At 34.3% G+C, this 17,992-nt stretch overlaps 1 protein-coding gene across 5 annotated transcripts; it reads right to left on the bottom strand.

Moving 5' to 3' along the window:
• Positions 1-9,893: 9,893 nt before the first annotated feature.
• On the bottom strand, positions 9,894-16,932 carry LOC129882544 (bifunctional protein FolD 1, mitochondrial-like). 5 transcript variants are annotated; one of them, XM_055956898.1, is made up of 5 exons: positions 16,639-16,932; positions 14,744-15,063; positions 14,181-14,324; positions 10,622-10,789; positions 9,894-10,451 (listed from the first exon to the last, which is right to left on the bottom strand). In XM_055956898.1, exons 1-5 carry the CDS (start codon positions 16,817-16,819, stop codon positions 10,281-10,283), a joined length of 984 nt encoding a protein of 327 aa, XP_055812873.1. In that variant the 5' UTR covers positions 16,820-16,932; the 3' UTR covers positions 9,894-10,280. The 5 variants fall into 5 exon arrangements, with proteins under 5 accessions (XP_055812873.1, XP_055812869.1, XP_055812870.1 ...); XM_055956894.1 differs by having other exon boundaries at positions 14,181-14,432; positions 16,639-16,931; XM_055956895.1 differs by having other exon boundaries at positions 14,181-14,432; positions 14,744-15,060; positions 16,639-16,930.
• Positions 16,933-17,992: the final 1,060 nt, after the last annotated feature.

Raw genomic sequence — 17,992 nt, forward strand, 5'->3', positions numbered from 1 at the left:
TGCCCCTGAATCTATCGGCCGGACCACGTACATTCTTATGGACCATAGAAACTTATATGGCCCATAAAGGTCGTCCATAGAAGCCACCTTGAATTTTTCTGAGTTTCTGAACCCAAGGTCTATGAGACATTTCCATGGCCTGTAGAACATTACACGACCTATACAAAATGTCCGTAGAACTCAAGTACTGAAAGTACGATTCTCAAGGCTTCCCCTCTATGATCCACTACTACGGTCTGTAAAAATCCATGCAACTGTATACCCTCTTGTCTTGAACAAGTTCCAAAATACAACCTTGTGAATATCCTTTTATATATATTCCAAAGTACCGTAAGACCTTATACGGTCTGTAAATAGGATCATATAAAATTTTCTGAAATTCTAATTTTGTTCCAACTCCCAAGACCCCTTCTAGAGGCCCTTTTAAGGACTGTAGGACCTTATACAGTCCATAGATGGCCTCGCACAAAGCTTCAATGAACAAAATTTTCCTAAGTCTCAAATCCTTCCCTTTCACAATTGGTTCCTACGTCCCATACAACCTCCTACGGTCCGTACAAGGGCTCGTGAAATCAGTGTACGACAACTTTTTTGTGTTGTTTTATTTCCATTTCGACTTTTCAACTTCTGGGGTACTACATATACTTTCTTGAAACTCTTCTAAAATAATCCACTTAAAGAAAAATATGTTTTCTTGAATATTTTCAAAAATAATGCATGTAAAGCAATTTATACTTTCTTGAACTCTTTCTTGAAAGAGTTCTTTAAAATCTTGAAATTTACTTTACTCATGAAAATAATACATATGAAATACTATGACAAAATTTTCAAATAACTATGGATAAAAGGGGTATGAATTATGAATTAAATATCATTAATGATATAAAATACCATAATTTCGCTAATCAAGAATCAACAATAGAAAATAGAGAGAATTCAAAATCATGAACTTTGGGATAAAAACCCAATTGTTGATCTTACTAACTGAAATTGTAGATGTAGGGTGTGAGGAACTAATTTCCTCATAAAGATAGTCGTACATACCTTAGTGATGAAATTTGATGAAGAACATTAGAAGATGAACCCTAGACTTGGTGTTTCTTCAAATCCTTGAGTGTAGGAATTTATGAGTGAATGAGATGATTTAATTATGAAAAAGTTATTTCCAACATGCTTAGGACCATGTAGATAACTTTCCAAACCTTTTTAGGACAAAAATACCCTAAAATAATAAGAATTGGAGCTGGAAAATGAATTTTTTTTCAAGTGAACAGTGAGGTCCTCTGTCTCTGTATCGAGGACTTTATCACAAACCACTGACAAGTTGGAGCATCTCTAGTAAATTAGCCATAAAATTTTACTATGTACTTCGATTGACAAATAGTCAGTGGTATTGGAAAGAAGACTTGTATAACTTTAATTTAATAGTTCATGGATCACTTAAATCTTCATATTCTAAGAGATATGGTCATTTGAAGTTGACTCTTATATGGACTTATCTGAAAACTTAGCCGATAGAAATACTTTCAACTTGGCTTGGTGTTAAAGATCTCTTATGATACTAAACCACATTTCCCACGCATACGAATGAGCCTTAACATATGTATAAGTAGGATATCACCCTATCAAATTTGATACGCTCACGACAAATGGTTCAGATCCTTAGCATAGAATTTGCAAGGTGTTACACCACCAAAAGGGCCAAATGTACTTTGCTAGGGTACAAAAGGTGAATTTGAGCTAAAGTGAATCCACTAAGGTAATGTTAGTAAAAGACTAAGGAGATGTCCTCAACTGACGAAGGAACATTTTAATTCTAAGGTAGCGCGTAATTTTAGGACTTAAGAATTGCTTCTAAAGGTCTCAACGGATGCTGACCATCAGCCTCCATTCCTTAATCCACTTGGTGCTAAGTAAAACTCCCATGGAAAATATGCAATAAACTAAAGATAGTAATAATCTTATAATACTGACTTATTGTGATAAACTGATAACATAGAGTAGCTCATGAACCATGATATTTGATAAAATATTGATAATACTGAAAGATACTTTATCTAAAAGTATCTAAAATGATGAAACCTGATAACCTGAAAACATGCTTCTAAAGAATCATACTTCTAAATCATGAAAATACTTGTATACTGAGGGTTCATGAAAAAACTATTTCAAGACATGGAATCATGAGTAAACCATGAAAATTAAGGTTATTCATGAAGAAGAACTAAATTACAATGCAAACCCGTGACGATCATAGAAATCGTAGGTTTGTAGAAATCATAAACTTAAGATCTGGGGTTTCTTTGGGACTCAATGGATGAAGGGATACCTATTGATGAAATTCTACATACCTGGAATGGAATCACTAGCTTTAGTCTTGAAATAGAGACATCAAGCTTGGAGTCCTAGTTCTTGCTTGAGAGGAGACTTGAGAGAAGAAATGAAATTTTGGATCTATACGAGTGAGGAGAGGGTTTAGACTGATAAGAATCACTTATTCCCACTTAAATAGTTCAAAACAACGTAGTATAGGGATTAAAAGAATGAAAAAAGACCAAAATTACCCTGATTAAAAGTTGTCGAAGGTCATCTATGAGGGATCATCTATGGACCGTAGTTCCATCTACAGATCGTAGAACCCTATCTATAGAAAACAAAGAAAATTCTGGGTTTCTGAAGTTCCAACCACGAGACCAAATTATGGTCTGTAGTTCATATTATGACCCGTAATATTGGTCCATAAAATTCAAGATAGGGCCTGAGTTTCTGAGGTTTTAGGACTTTGGTTTACGATGCCTATCCACAACCCTAAAAACATCCACAATCAGTAAATTCGACTCATCTTTTCAAGGTAAATTTCTAAGTTTCTAAACCTTGATCTACGACCAAGTCTACAACCCATAAAACTAGCTATGGACCTTAAACTTGACTTGTAGATCTGACAACAATCCTAGTCAAAAAACTAGAATCTAAATACGGAAAATTGAAATAAAGAAAAAGATATGTAGAATTATCGAAATCTAATCAAATTTATGAGCAACAAAGGACTTTATACCTTCACATCTCAATTGAATCCGACCAAATAACAATAACCCGAACTCAATAAAAAAAAAACAAATTGAATCCACAAAGAGGATAACTCGCTAATTGATTAAGCTAGAAGAAGTTAACACAAGCAATATCAGGAATCCACCCTAATCACTCAACTATAATGACCAACTAAGAACTACACTAATACTAGACTTCACCTACAAACTACAAGTTTCAAAGCTTTCAAATTTCAATTCATCATAATCTAAGTTTTCTAAAATGATAAAAGACTACTACATATACTAAGGAAATAAAGAAGACACTTTCTTTACAATTTTACCCTTCATGAGATACGGGCCTTGTTTGGTTGTCTTCTTTTGTAAATTTCTTGAATTTGAAGATGACCACTTGCATACATAGCCTCTTTCTTCTTTCTCTTCACTTTGATGGACCTTTACACATTGTATGTCTTTATTTGGTGTCCATCAAGCTCCTCTAAAGCTTTCATGTGATCCATGCTATCCATGACGTTATAATATTTCCCTTCTTGAAAAGGACTCATCCTCGAATCCAAAACTTTCAAAGCCATGAAAAGGGGAAACAACAAATATATCCTCATAGCATGAGGGTTAGCACATGGGTTATCAATCATACCAACTCGCCAAGGAGGCACACATTTGAAATATAATCAATAATCCTTTGTGTTGAAGAAGATCCATTCATCATATAAGGTAAAAGGAAATGGTTATTAGCAACATCATGAGACAAGGAAACCACAAAGGTCTTAATGGCATCAATAATCCCAAGAGATGATATCATGTATGCTTTAGGAGCCATAAGACACAATTGCTTCACCGCCTCACAATATGACCTCACCAAAAGTGGTGCAATCACCCTTAAAGGCTTTGTCGGGTCAAAGAAGTGCAAGAACCATATACCTCTACCTCTATAAAAATTAATTACCATACATTAGGTGTCATCCTAAGCAAAGAGGTAGTAGAGAAAGGTGCTAAGCTTATTTCCAAGAGTATCAAGAATGCTTCCGGGAGTCCAACTTGAAAATTCAACTTGTCTAACCCTATGAAGGTGACAAGGAGCCCTTAATATACATGGACTCTCCCAAAAATACATAAAAAACTTACCACCCACTAGTTGTGGTTCACACAACTTAAGCAGAAGTGTGTCAAACAAGGATGCAACTATATAGGAAACTCCCAAAATAGGCAATGACACCTTGGGGTTCACAAACATAAAACCACATTTGATCAAAGGATCATCAAATGCAAATAAGTCGTAAAGAAAGGTGCTACATAAATGAACTTCATCCAAGGTGTGCCCACATATAGAATCACCCTTTGATCCATAAACTTTAAGACCTTGATCAAGTATGGGACCACACAAGAATGAATGGTTCATTGGAGAACATACACCCCCTTCTTTTTGACCACTAACCCATTCAATAGATGTACTATCATCATTCAAGATGAAAGTTCCATCTTCGGAGAGTGTGTTATTATACCAGAGTGGATTCTCAATCACTTGGTAGCCTTCAAGAGGGACTACTCTTCTATCATGCCAAGACACACCACTATGCATTTTACCTTTATTAGGCATGTCAACATCAAACAAGGGATTATTACACACCAGTTGATCAACACCAATATCAATTGATGATGAGCTATCAATCAAAGCACATGTATCAACACTAGGTGAACACAAATTGATTTTACTAGAAGAATCAATTTGGTCATCAATATGATCAACTAATGTATCCACATTCTCAACATGCACATTATCAAAACATGGCAATGAACTACATGATATTGTACTATCATTCAAGGCACAAGTGTCACCACTAGGTGGACACAAATTGATCTTACAAGAAGAATGTATTTGGTCATCAATAGGATAAACTAGTGTATGAACACTCTCAACAAATACATTATCACTATGTGGTAAAGAATCATTAAGCCCACATGAAAACAAGCTATCATTTATACTCAATTGGCTACTAGACACACAATGAATCTCCAAGTTTAAGGAAGTGCAAGAATTAGCATTGTTACTTTGTAGCTCATAACACAAAGTGTCTTCACCTTGATTGTGCAACTCCTTAGGTTCTTCATCACGACGAGTAGTACCCTTCAATAGTCTTTCCAATTCATCGGGTGCCATCTCGGTGATTAATTGAATCAACCTTTCAATATTTCTTTGTATTGAAGTAAACAATTCATTTGTTCTCAAAGTACGAGGATCCCAATAGTCAAATGATAGCAACCTTTCCACCATACCTATAAAACTCAAAAAACAAGTTAGTAGCAAAATTCCTCACGTCATTCTTTATTTGAACACTCAACTCACCTTTTATGGCTTCTTCCCCAAATTAATAGTGTTACTAATTCCGCTTAATCAATTCAAGGTTATCTATCCTTATGGATGAATGGATATTTATGACACTTGAAAGAAGGAAGACTTAAATAAAACTAACGGAATTGAATAAAGAAAATTAACAATGAAATAAAACTAGAAAAGCACAAGAAAGAAATCGAACTCAAAGAAAACTAAGTAACAAAAGTAGAAGAAATTGCTTATTGTTACTTAATTTGAAGAATTAAAGAGATGATTTGATGTTTAAAAAATAGTTAACAAGTAATTAAAGATGATAATTAGTTGTTAAATAGTTGAAAAATTGAAGAAAAATGAGTGTAGAAGAAGTTCATCACCAGAAAGAGCTTAATTGAATAATTTGATTATTAAAACTAGTTAACAACTAATTAAATATGTTAATTAATTGTTAAATAGTTGAGAAATCGAAGAAAAAAGAGTGTTGAAAAAATCACGAAGTTTGGACACTTAAAAAAAATTTTAGATCCAAAAAACTTCCCATACTTAGAATATTTTGAGGCTAAAACCAAAATCCTTCTGTTTGAAGATCTACCACACACGCGCATTAGAGAGTTGTACCTCTCCATGTGGCAGTCAGCTGCTGTGTTAGGGCTGACATGGCGCCTGTGTGGCTGTTGTGTTGGCAAGTTGTTGTTGACATGGAAATTCACGTGGAAAATAATTTTTTAATACTTTTTTTTCAAATTTCCACTTATGGACCCACAAACACTTAGACCAACTTTGACTTGAAAGAATTGGATCAAATGTATCTTTTGGTTTTCTTCTTCTTCAAGAACACTTGAAGATCTTTAAGAACACCTAGAACACCAAAAACACACACCAAATGCCAACACCCTCAAATTAACTTGGAATTGACTCAAATTTTAGGATTAGCTTCCTCTCGACTTGGGGAACAAACTTCAATGATTATTAATTTCCAATTCCTCCTCAATCAAAAGACTCACTATCAAAATTCAAAAAGTTTCAAAAGCTTAAAATCCTTCAATGGCAACTTCACTTCTATAATTCCAAATTAGACGAAATTTGAAACTCACACTCAAAAACCACTAGAGAACAAAAATCTAGTGTGAAAAATAACAAATCAAAACAAAATAATTTTTGGATTTTTTTTGGACGCATTTTTGGTTTTTTTTTTGGATTTTCAAATTTATGAACCTAGGATTGAGATCCGTGAATACAAATCTCTAGCCTATGCTCTGATAACAAATGAAAACGATCCTAGTCAAAAAACTAGAATCTAAAAACAAAAAATTGAAATAAAGAAATGTATATGTGGAATTATCGAAATCTAATCAAATTTATGAGCAACAAAAGACTTTATACATTTACCTCTCAATTGAATCCGATCGAATAACAATAACCCGAAGTCAATCAAAAAAATGAGAAAATCAAATTGAATCCACAAAGAGGGTAACTTGATGATTGATTAAGTTAGAAGAAGTTAACACAAGCAATATCGGAAATCCACCCTAATCACTCAACTACAATTATTAACTAAGAACTACACTCATACTAGGCTTCACCTACAAACTAAAAGCTTCAAAGCATTCAAATTTTAATTTATCATAATCTAAGTCTTCTAAAATGACAAAAGACTACTGCATATACTAAGGAAATAAAGAAGACACTTTCTTTACAATTTTACCCTTAATGAGATAAGGACCTTGTTTGGTTGTTTTCTTTTGTGAATTCTTGAATTTGAAAATGACCACTTGCACACATAGCCTCTTTCTTCTTTCTCTTCACTTTGATAGACCTTGCACACATTGTATGTTTTTATTTGGTGTTCATCAAGCTCCTCTAAAGCTTCCATGTGATCCATGCTATCCATGACGTTATGAAGATCTTGGACCATTTTTCCTGATTTTTGAACTTGGTCTACGGTTCCTATTTACGGTTCATAGTTCTTTTTACAGTCCATAGATGGTCTCTGAAAACACAAAGTTCTGCAGACTTAGAAATTTTTCTGGGCTAATCTAAGCTAGGGACTTTTGGGGTGTTACAAATACTCTTATTCTCATAATCTCATAATTACTTTCGTATAACATGTAAATACCTCGTACAAACACATATTCGACTTCTGAAAGGTAACTTAAATTTGTGGATATTCATAAAGAGCTTAAGGTATTTCACTTACTTCCTATACATATTTCCTTGGTAGACTGTAAAAGAAAGTATATTTTAAAACTCATGCCCTTTAGTAGTTTAAACATACAAGTTGCATTTGAGAGTTTCAAAAATAGACATATCATTTTAAAGTTTTCCAAAATACATTTTAGCACGGGAGGAGGATTGGTTGCAAATTCTTAATGTTCCTTCTTAATTTTTTTAAGTCACAACAACCAAAAAAGAATAAAAATTCATACATATGGACATATAGTCAAAGAAGTTGACAAAATGACATGTAGATGTTGAATATCCTATATAACCGAATGAGTGAAATATCAGCATAATAGAATCACGTAAATACTTTATCAGCGATTCCAATACCTTTCACAGAAGGTCTTTCTAGCAATAGAATAGTAAAATATTGCATTTGATGTTTTTGGAATTTTCAAAAATTCGTGCTCAAAGGAAAGTTGAAACTTATCCTTAACATACCTCACAAACAAGCGATCAAATGCTTAAAGTTCCATCATAATAATTCTTTATTATGTCCTAAGCTTCACAAACTATATAAATATGTAGCTCACACGAACCTATAACAATTCAACTATTAGCTAAAATGACAGATTTTCTATTAGCGACATAACTCGTTGAAACAACTGTAAAACTTCCCACAAATGATCATAAAAGAATTCTTGGAATCTTATCTTGTCAATACAAGCTTAAAGATCAAACAAAATTGAAGAACCACCAAGTTCTTTTCTTTGAAAATGGCTTCAAATGTCACCTAACAATATAGAAAATATGTACTAGTTGTTCTCCACAACTTCCCTAGCCTATGCCTTAATTTTTGGAGGATCTGGATGGTGAAATATATTGGTTTTGAGGTTGGAACCCTAAGGTAAAGTGAGGAAGACGAACTTTCTATTTTGAATTTTTTTTTTGGAATGAAATCAGTATAAAGATAGACTTATAAAGTGATTTTGACCCGACTTGGTTGGCTAATCCGCGCAGTAATATTGTCATAACTCTTTACTCTGATGATGTCTGATTGATGTACGATTTTGTGAATTGGAAACTAGAATCTTATACCTTCGATTTGAAAAGGCCATGGACTCTCTAACTCATTATGTATTGATAGATATTCCCACCCCGAAGTCAGCCCACAAATATGATTATATGAAAACTTTTCATCAATCAATCGGTCAATTAGGATTTTTGTTCCAAGGTTCACTTTGGCCTATAACTTTGGTCTACAAAAAATTCCAAATGAATTACTATAAATATTTCTTGGTAAAATTACTCATTTTCAATTTTACTCTCCCTATTTCATATAAATTTATCGATCTCGCCTAAGCAAATAATTTAAAACTCTAGAATTAGGTTAGTAAGCATTCGATGGGATAATTTAGCACTCTGGACATGCGAAGTGTTACACTTATGATGCCTTCTGAATACACATTCTCGCATACTCATACTACACTTTTATCTTTGATGCAGACTTGGTAGATTCTATTGTCTAAGGCAACGTTTTTCAAAAGTTTAGGTGAGCTACTTGGAATTCAGGGCAATGTCTGGCTTGCTCTATCTTTATTACCCCTGTCATTTACTATTTCAGATAGTATTGTAGTTTTGAAATAGATGACAAGTCCTTAGATGCTCTTGTACTAGTGACACTAAGTACACTAAGTCTTGAGTGTATTTTTTGTCATCCCGCACTTCTATTAGTATTTCATGAGAGCTTCACTTTAAAACTTTACTTCATCTATTTTAATTACTTACATATGTTGATTTGATTTTCACTTTGAGTGAAGGATTGACTTACTTAACGGTGAATTAATAGAGATGTCATCATGACCTTTGAATTTTGAATCGTGACACTTGCATACATCGTAGAATGAAATACCACATAAAAGGGTATATATAAAAGAAACTAAATTTGTTGAAGCACTTGCATTATTCTATTTTGACATCGTTCTAATGTTCTTCATATAACATTCACACTGCATGGCAATCAAACTACATCGATACTTTCTCGTATTATAGCTAACGTAGAAGACATCTTTATTTTTCTCCAAATAATCTTGAGCATTCCCACAACTTAAATTTCCTTTTAAAATTTTTTAAAACTTCTTTACGAAAAATATAAGCTTGTGTAGCTTATATTTCAGCAGTATTGTGAGTAGTTCTATCTTTCCCTGTAATAATAAAAACAATTGTGCATTTTTTGTCCTACTTTTCTAGTACATGTGAACCTTCTATTTCAAGGGCCTTTGTCTTCTATATGTGCATAGCATAAGCACATGCATATAACTTCTTTGGGGAAAAACATTATAAATATTGAGCTAGTCTAGCTTTATAAGATCAGCCTTTAAGTTGAAACAAAAGGAATCTTAAGGAGCAAATCAATATACACAAATATAGTTAGTTATACTAGAGAATTTTCTGCATTATGGAAACCAAACATTGGTTTTATTAGCTATTCGGTTGTCCTTCAATGTCATATTATCTCAGTGCCTTATCCCAAATAGTGAAGCTGCTACTTTCGGTCAGTACTGCTGCTTGAAGTGGTTGGAACTGAAAACTTCCAAGAATACAGGATTGATTAATGGCAGTGGTTGGTCTACCAGACACAAGTCCAACAGTGCAAAACTTGAGCTAGTAATCATTCATATCATCTCCATGTTTCTAATAAAGAGGAAGAAATGAGACATTTTAGGAGTTCCTCCGCCTTAAAATCAAGTAAAACAAAGTGCACGTTTGGCGGCTTCAAGGGTGTTCAGAAGAAGCATTGCAACTGTCATAGGACCTACACCTCCAGGCACTGGGGTTACCGCGGAAGCTATCCTGACTGCTTCTTCAAAGCAAACATCTCCAATCAAACGGTAACCATGTTCACTCTCAGGGTCCTGCACCAATTAAACATACAATGACCTTATTGTTTCACATGTACACAATTACTTAAATCAATTTACTTTCGGGCAGAAAAGTTCTGACTAATCCAACTGAGTTAACTTTCAATGTCAAGCATTTAGGTGCACAAGATAATGCAATACTATGAAGGAACCTCAGAAATAACCTCAATTGGGTTTATTCCAACGTCAAGTACAACTGCTCCAGGCTTTAACCAGCTACAACGGACTAAATTAGGTACTCCAGCAGCTGCAACAAGTATATCAGCTTTACGAGTAATAATTTCTGGATTCTCTGAATATGCATGCACAATGCTTACTGTTGCATGGTGCCTCTGCAAACATTGTTCACAACATTTAATATGGTGAGAAGAAAATACAGAGACTTATAAGAAGAGATTATTAATATAAGCAATCAAAAATCTTAGAATTATCAATACGGTCAAACTTTTGGTTCATTATTATCAATGATCGGAAATGCAGTATAATAATATCTTGTTACCAAAGACTGGAATATGCAGTATAATAATTCAATCCCATGTTTGGTATACAAGCAGAGTTTTTTATTTCCTCATTATGCTTTTGCAATATCTTGATACATATGCAATCTAGAGCTTCACACAGAAACGTAGTACATTAAAATATTAAAATTGTTTCACATCACTGAAACTATTTAGTTATACAATAGTTAAAACAATAAAATTCTATATGCCCCAAAATTTTAAAATAATCAGGAACATAGTTAACGGCAAAAAAAAATGTAAATGATAAGGGAAATGAAACCTCAAACTGATAAAACTTATACAACAGCAACTATGCCTAGGTCAGAAACAAGTTGGGGTCGGCTATGTGTAACGACCCTCAAAGTAGTTTTGAGATTTTTACGTATTTTCCCTGGTGTACCCTTCCCATAGATTTTGTATAGTATTTGTGGTCTGTCGGGATTTGGGGCACAGTTCCCGAAGTGATTGGATGGGATTTCAATGAGCTTTTTTAATTTGGAAGGTTTGAAAGTTGAAATGTTTGACCAAAGTCAGCATTTCAGCAAGATGAGCTCGGAATGGAATTCCGATAGTTCTGTTGGTCCGGAGGTGATTTTCAAGTTCATTGGACTTTTGGTTTGGGTCCCAAGGCATTCAGATGAGATTTGGGTCATTGGTTAGGATCATGGAAATTTAGAAGTTGAGAGTAGACCTTAGTCAACATTCGGTCAAGACGACCTTGGTTTTAGTGTTTTGATGGTTCCAACAGGTCCGAGACATCATTTTCAGGCAAGAAGCATATTTGGCTTGTCTTCACGGGGTTCTGAACGAATCCCGAGGGTCTGGTAGAGAATTTGAGACTTGATGCAAATGCTAGTTTTTGCAGATCTAGTGCAGGAGAAATCCTTCTTCGCATTCGTGAGCCTCTCGACACGTTTACGAAGGAGCAAGGGTGGTCTTTGTGATCACAAGGGTGGGACCGGGTTCGCAAAAGGGTTAAGCAGGTTTGGGTCAGTGCTAGTGTGCATCACATTGGTAGGTTAGGCGCTGCATTCGCGAGGGTCAGGTGGAGTCTCTGCATCGTGATAGCTATGGTCCATCACGTTCATGATGACAGTCACCTGGACAGAAGTTAAAACCCGTTTTTTGAACTTTGACTTCATAACTCAATTTTGGGAGCTTGGAATCACATTTTAGGACGATTCAAAAAGGGATTTTCAAAATTTCTTCGTTGGGTAAGATTCTTGACCATTATTTAAGCATTCCTCCTAATTACTTATCAAATTACCTTTAACTCGGTGTTTTAATTTGGGAAAATGGTGATTTTTGAGTTAAAGTTATGAAATTTTATTTTGATGAGTTTATAGTTGATTTGAGCTCCATCTTTTATGAAATTTCAGATTTAAGTTCCTTACGTTATAGCTAACATGATTTTCAAGGAAAATTCCAATTTTTCCCTTGTGGGCTCGGAGTTGACTATTTGGACCCAGAGTAAAAGTAAAAACAATATGGGTGTCTATGGACTCGTTTACTTATGTGGGTTACGTACTAGACCAGATTGGACTCGTTCAAAGGCTCTTCGAGGAAGGGAAAACCATAATTTGACTTGTCGAGTTTCAATTAAGGCAATTTGAGACTTTCTCAGACTCTTTTCGAAGTGTTAGTGTCTTGTTGACAGTGTGAATGGGTAATGAGGGTCCTGTACAAGTGAGATGACGAGCACTTATGCGGGTACAAATGTCATGTAGAAGTCAGATATTGATTGTCTAACTGATTTATGAATTTTATGATAAGTGATTTGTCTAGTTGTTGCCCGATGATATGATTTGCTTAGTGAGCATGATACATAATTTCTAGACACTGTGAATCTGAGATCTTTCTGTGACTAGAAGGCATTTTTATTTTCAGTTATGATGCCCTAACTCCCGAATCTAAAGCATTCTATTATATTTCATATGAGTTCACATGCATAGCCTTTCTTCTCTTCTTAAAAGCCAGGAGCTGGGACTTGTTGAATCATATGGTTCTCTATGATGGCCCAAGGGGAATGATCCGGAGGTAATGTGATACAGTTAGAGATACAGTGCCTTGATATATTTTCGATGACCTACGGGCAGGGTCCGGAGGCGGTATATGGACCTCACAAGTCCCCAATGGGTCCCACTCAGCTACACTATTGTAGTGGGTATATACAGGTTTTTGGTCAGGTTAAAGACATATGCATCCATCATTACATTTCTCTGAATTTGGTGTGAAAGGTGAATAAGTTCTTATGAAAGTGACTTCATTATTCTTATTTGACTTAACTGTGATTTCGGAATATCCAGACTTGATTTATATATGTTGTTGTTGACAATAGCTGATAGTTCATGTTTGTATTATTTGTAATGAGTAGTATTTGTGCTAAGTATCGGCACAGAGCAATTAATACCAACCCTCGTCATCGCTCAGGATTTGGGTCAGTCGACGATATTGTTGAGTACACTTGGATTGATACTCACTCTAGCTTTCTTTCTTCAACTTGTTGTGCAGGCTTTAAGCTGGGTACCACTGGCTGGTGATTGGTAGCGGATTGATCTTTCTCTAGAGATTCCGAGGTAGCTACTGCAGTTCCTTGGATCTCCTCTATCCTTATCTTATTTTCTGTCGTTTCTTCTTTTTGGATATGGTAGAATTGAAGTGTATATTTGAATTCACAGAGGCTTGCACTGGTGACACCAAATTTGGGGAGTTATGTATCTATTTCCAAATTTTGTTATGAGTTTTATGAAAAAGATTGATTTATGACTTATTTTTGTTTCAAATATTACTTCCACGTGCTTGATTCTTCATCTTTTGATTATGATTGGGTTGGATTACCTATCAGTGGGGGTTGAGATAGGTATCATCACTTCCCTAATTTTTAGGTCGTGACACTACATGAATCCTTACTGACCATGTTACTCCATTTAAACTAATCACCGGACAAAATTATGCAAATACAACTGATAAAGCTATCACCTAATTTATATACTGAAGTATTATAATCATTAACACTAAATCTTCTACATTTAAATTTAGTTTGAACTAACTTAAATTTTTTGTACTAATTATTGCAAGGCCACATACACCATATTAACAATACTCTAGTATAACAATACTACAATGGCATACAATTGATCCCTTAGTGTGGCACATATATTTGAGAAGAACTAGATTTACATGAGAGAGATAAAGCGACAGTTATCTGTGACAGATTTATTACCTGCAACAACAAAAATGTAGGTAATCCAACGATGTTGCTCCTCCCAATCACTACAGCTCTCTTCCCAACTATTTCAACATCAGAACTGAGCAGTAACTCGATGCAGCCTTTAGCAGTGCATGGGATGAACAATGGCTCTCTACCCTGAATGGCCAAGTTCCCAATGTTTAGTGGATGAAATCCATCCACATCTTTTTCTAAGCTTAGTAAATTTAAAATCTTTCCCTCGTCAAAATGCTGTTCCAATGACTTCTGTTAGCAACAGAAAATATATAACATACTGAGTGGGTGGGGGGCAAAGCATAATGACTACACCATATATAGACTGTGATTGCACAGATTCAATTGATTATCTAATATTCTGAATTTCAATTTTCATCTTTACCTTAACAGAGATGAGCTGTATATTCAACCACTTTTAACATCTAATTTGGGAGCGACGAATAAAGAAATAGATTCTCAAGTTTAAGTATCAACTATGTTATCGGAGACTGACAGTTTCATGCTTTCTTATGTCTTTCACATAAAATAAATAAGCCCATATTACTTAGTCGAAGATTTACCTGTGGCAAAGGAAGCTGCACAAGAATACCATGGATTGATGCATCCTTGTTATAATTTGACAATGCATCACAGACTTCCTCTTCTGTACAGCTCTCAGGGAGTTCAGCAATTGAAAATCTGAACCCAACCTCATGGCAAGCCATAATTTTGTTACGAACATACGCAAGAGAGTCTCGCCTTTGGCCGACCAATATTACAGCCAAACCAGGGACCTTTCCTATTGACTCCTTCATTCTGATAACTTCTATAGCTATGGTTGATTTAATTTCCTCGGCAGCCGAATTCCCATCAATTATTCTAGCACTATCATTATTGGCTGCTGAAAATAAATTAACTAAAAGCAGAACTTTTCTTTGTTTCTGTTTTGGTTCAATCATAGGGCACTTGAAAAACCGGGATTACAAAGATAGATAAGGGCAGTTTTCAGGATCATCAAAGAGCACAATTGTACAATATTAAAATCATGGAACAACCACGGTTGTGTAGCATGAAAATTTTCACTCCCAAAAATTCGACAAGTATTTACTTTGTGAGGCTGCTCAGGTGAGATCGGAAGCATCACAGTTGAAACCTTAAATTGGCATTGTGAGGTGGAAAGTCCTAAGGAAATGCTCCTTGGAATATAATAGAGTTCTCTTACCCCAAATGTTTCTTTAAAATTTGGTTCCTCTGTTAAGTTTGGTCTCAACAATAGCTACTAGAAGCCCAAAACCTTTAAACCCCTTCTTTTGGAGTTTGATTAACCCAATAAGAACAACCGAGTACTAGCATAAACTGCCCCAATAAATTGGGAAAAAAAACTATTCCCTCTTGTTTCCATCAATATTAATGTTTCATTTTCAAATTTTAGGTTGGAAACAGAGTATCTTCTTAAACTGACAGTTTTCTTCACATTATCTTCTTACTCTTTTGCACATGTGTTTCTCAGATTTAGTAGAGGGAAACAGAGAGGACATTGTTATAGACCTCACAAAGGGGATACTTAAATTATGGAAAAAAACTAAAAAAAGTGTAGCTATTTTTGTATTACCTCTGAGAAACTAATTTTGCAATGATCATTTCTCTACATGTTGACCACAACCACGGATAGCCATGAGAAAGCATTTTTTTTGTTGTTGCATGACAACTAAATGCGGGTTTGCATTTCCCTTTTCTTTTTGTTTCTCCTTTTTATCTTTTTAGTGTGGCAAGTAGCATTGACTGCTCTAATTCAAGTATGCACTTGACTAGTAAAACTATCCAGCATTAGAAGATTGAAGAGTCATGATAATTAAATGATTAATAATCATACACAAGGCTCCCTGGCATTATCTGATTACCGCAAAACACAGTCAAATCTTCTCCTGGGCTATGAGTCAAAGCATACAAGTACACAGATCAAATCCGTAATAATAGGTATAATGTTGAGAAAATACTTGTATCAACCATAAATTATAAAATCCACTAAAATACCTAATCATGACAATCAAATTTTTGATCCAAGCTAGCCTGGTGTGGAATTCAATGAATTTTAATACTTGGATCACAAACTTGTATGGCAGGGTTAATGTGAGTAACCTAATAATGATGGCTAAAGTAATTCTGACTAGGCAGTTCTTATCCAAGGGATTCTAGAAGAGAGTTTTCCACCCTTTCTCTTCACATGCGACCAGAACAATCTCAAAATGCCCAAAAAGGTAGGAAAACAAAAACAAGAAGACCAAAACATATCGAGGAAATCGTACCAAGTTTATGACCAAGATTATCGCAAATACACAATCGAAAGGCAAAATAAGTTAATAAGTGAAGCAATATATTCCGTAAATTGTTATTAACCAATACTCTTTTGTTTCAAAGAATATAATAGAAATAGGGTTGTGAGGAGAACGGCAAGAGGAAATGGTGAGCTGCTTACTGCATTTTTGGATTGGAGGAGAATCAGAATGGGTGAAACTGGAAGACCATTCATCGATGAGGTCAAGTGAAACAAGAGGTGGAGACCTTGGGTTTCGAATCGGAGACGAACTCAGAGCTCTTGATAACTTATTGCTACTTCTGTCCAACACCATTCTTCTTATCATTCTCAGAGGGATCATTTGTTCCGAAAGTGAAGAAAGCTCAGACTTCTCCTACGACATGCGAATGCGGAAAAATACCTGTCGGGCTATCCACACTTTTGGACCAAGAATAGGAATTTTAATTCTTTAATATGGAGTACATCCCTTTTACAGGAAATTACACGAGTTATTCCCAAATGTACTTGCATTGATTTTTGTTCATCATTAAAAAAATAATTAAAAATTACATTTTTTCCACTTTTACCAACTCTCTACCTACCAAATCATTTTTAAAATAACTCTTCATACTCAATTGTTTTTCTATTTTTTTTATTTTTCTCTTTATTTAGTTTTCTTTTAATAATTATTTTTTCTTCTCTTTTTCTTTTTTACTATTTTGTTTTGTTTTCTTTGTGTTTTCTTTCTTCTTTCTCAACTTATGCTTTTTTTCTTCTTTTTTCCATTTTTCGATTTCTTTATTTTCCTTTCGTTTATTTTTTTTCTTTATTTTCTTTTTTCTCATTTATTTTTAAAAAAATATTCTCTTTTTTTGTCTTTTTTTCTTCTTTTTGCCTATGAGGCTTAACTTATTTTTTGAAAGTCCTGGGGCTAATAAGTCTTACATCTAAGACAATAGTTATAAAATATCTCACAAATTAAGACCTCTTCTTATTATTTGCAAGTTCTCTGACTAAGTTTTGTCTATAAGACAAGAGTTGTGAAGCATATGATAAATTAAGATACAAGATGATAGTGTTAAGTCTTGTCCATGGGGTGTGACTTATTCTTTGAAAGACTTGGGCTAATATTGCCACTAAGGCAAGAGTAAGAAAACATCTGATAAATCAAGACATAATATGATAATGTCAAGTCTTTTCCATGGTATATAACTTGTTGTTTTAAAATTCTTAGTCTAATTGTTGCCTCTAAGACAAGAATTATAGGACATCTCATAATTTAAGCATAGTGAAATAGTGTAAAAGGTTAGTGTGTGTACACATATATATATGTGTGTATGTATGTATGTATGTATGAAATAGTAAATATGAAAAAAAAATTATCACTTGAATCTAGGGATAAATTTTATTTAAAAAAAGTACAAAATGTATAAAATAGATAGTTTTTTTAGTTTCATAATTGAAAAGAGAAAAAAAATGAATGGTGATGAAAGGAAAGAAAAAATAAAGATAAGCAAAAAAACAAAAAAAGAAG

This window comes from Solanum dulcamara, chromosome 3, assembly GCF_947179165.1.
Source record: "Solanum dulcamara chromosome 3, daSolDulc1.2, whole genome shotgun sequence".
NCBI lineage: Eukaryota > Viridiplantae > Streptophyta > Magnoliopsida > Solanales > Solanaceae > Solanum > Solanum dulcamara.

What these genes read in the sequence shown, in the direction of transcription:
- LOC129882544 (XM_055956894.1), bottom strand. Translation starts at nt 16,819, where the DNA reads ATGATCCCTCTGAGAATGATAAGAAGAATGGTGTTGGACAGAAGTAGC. An exon ending in TCCTCCAATCCAAAAATGCA is followed by an intron (nt 15,064 to 16,638) that starts GTAAGCAGCTCA and finishes ATTTATTTTCAG; the next exon opens with CAGCCAATAATGATAGTGCT. An exon ending in CTACATTTTTGTTGTTGCAG is followed by an intron (nt 10,790 to 14,180) that starts GTAATAAATCTG and finishes CAATGTTTGCAG; the next exon opens with AGGCACCATGCAACAGTAAG.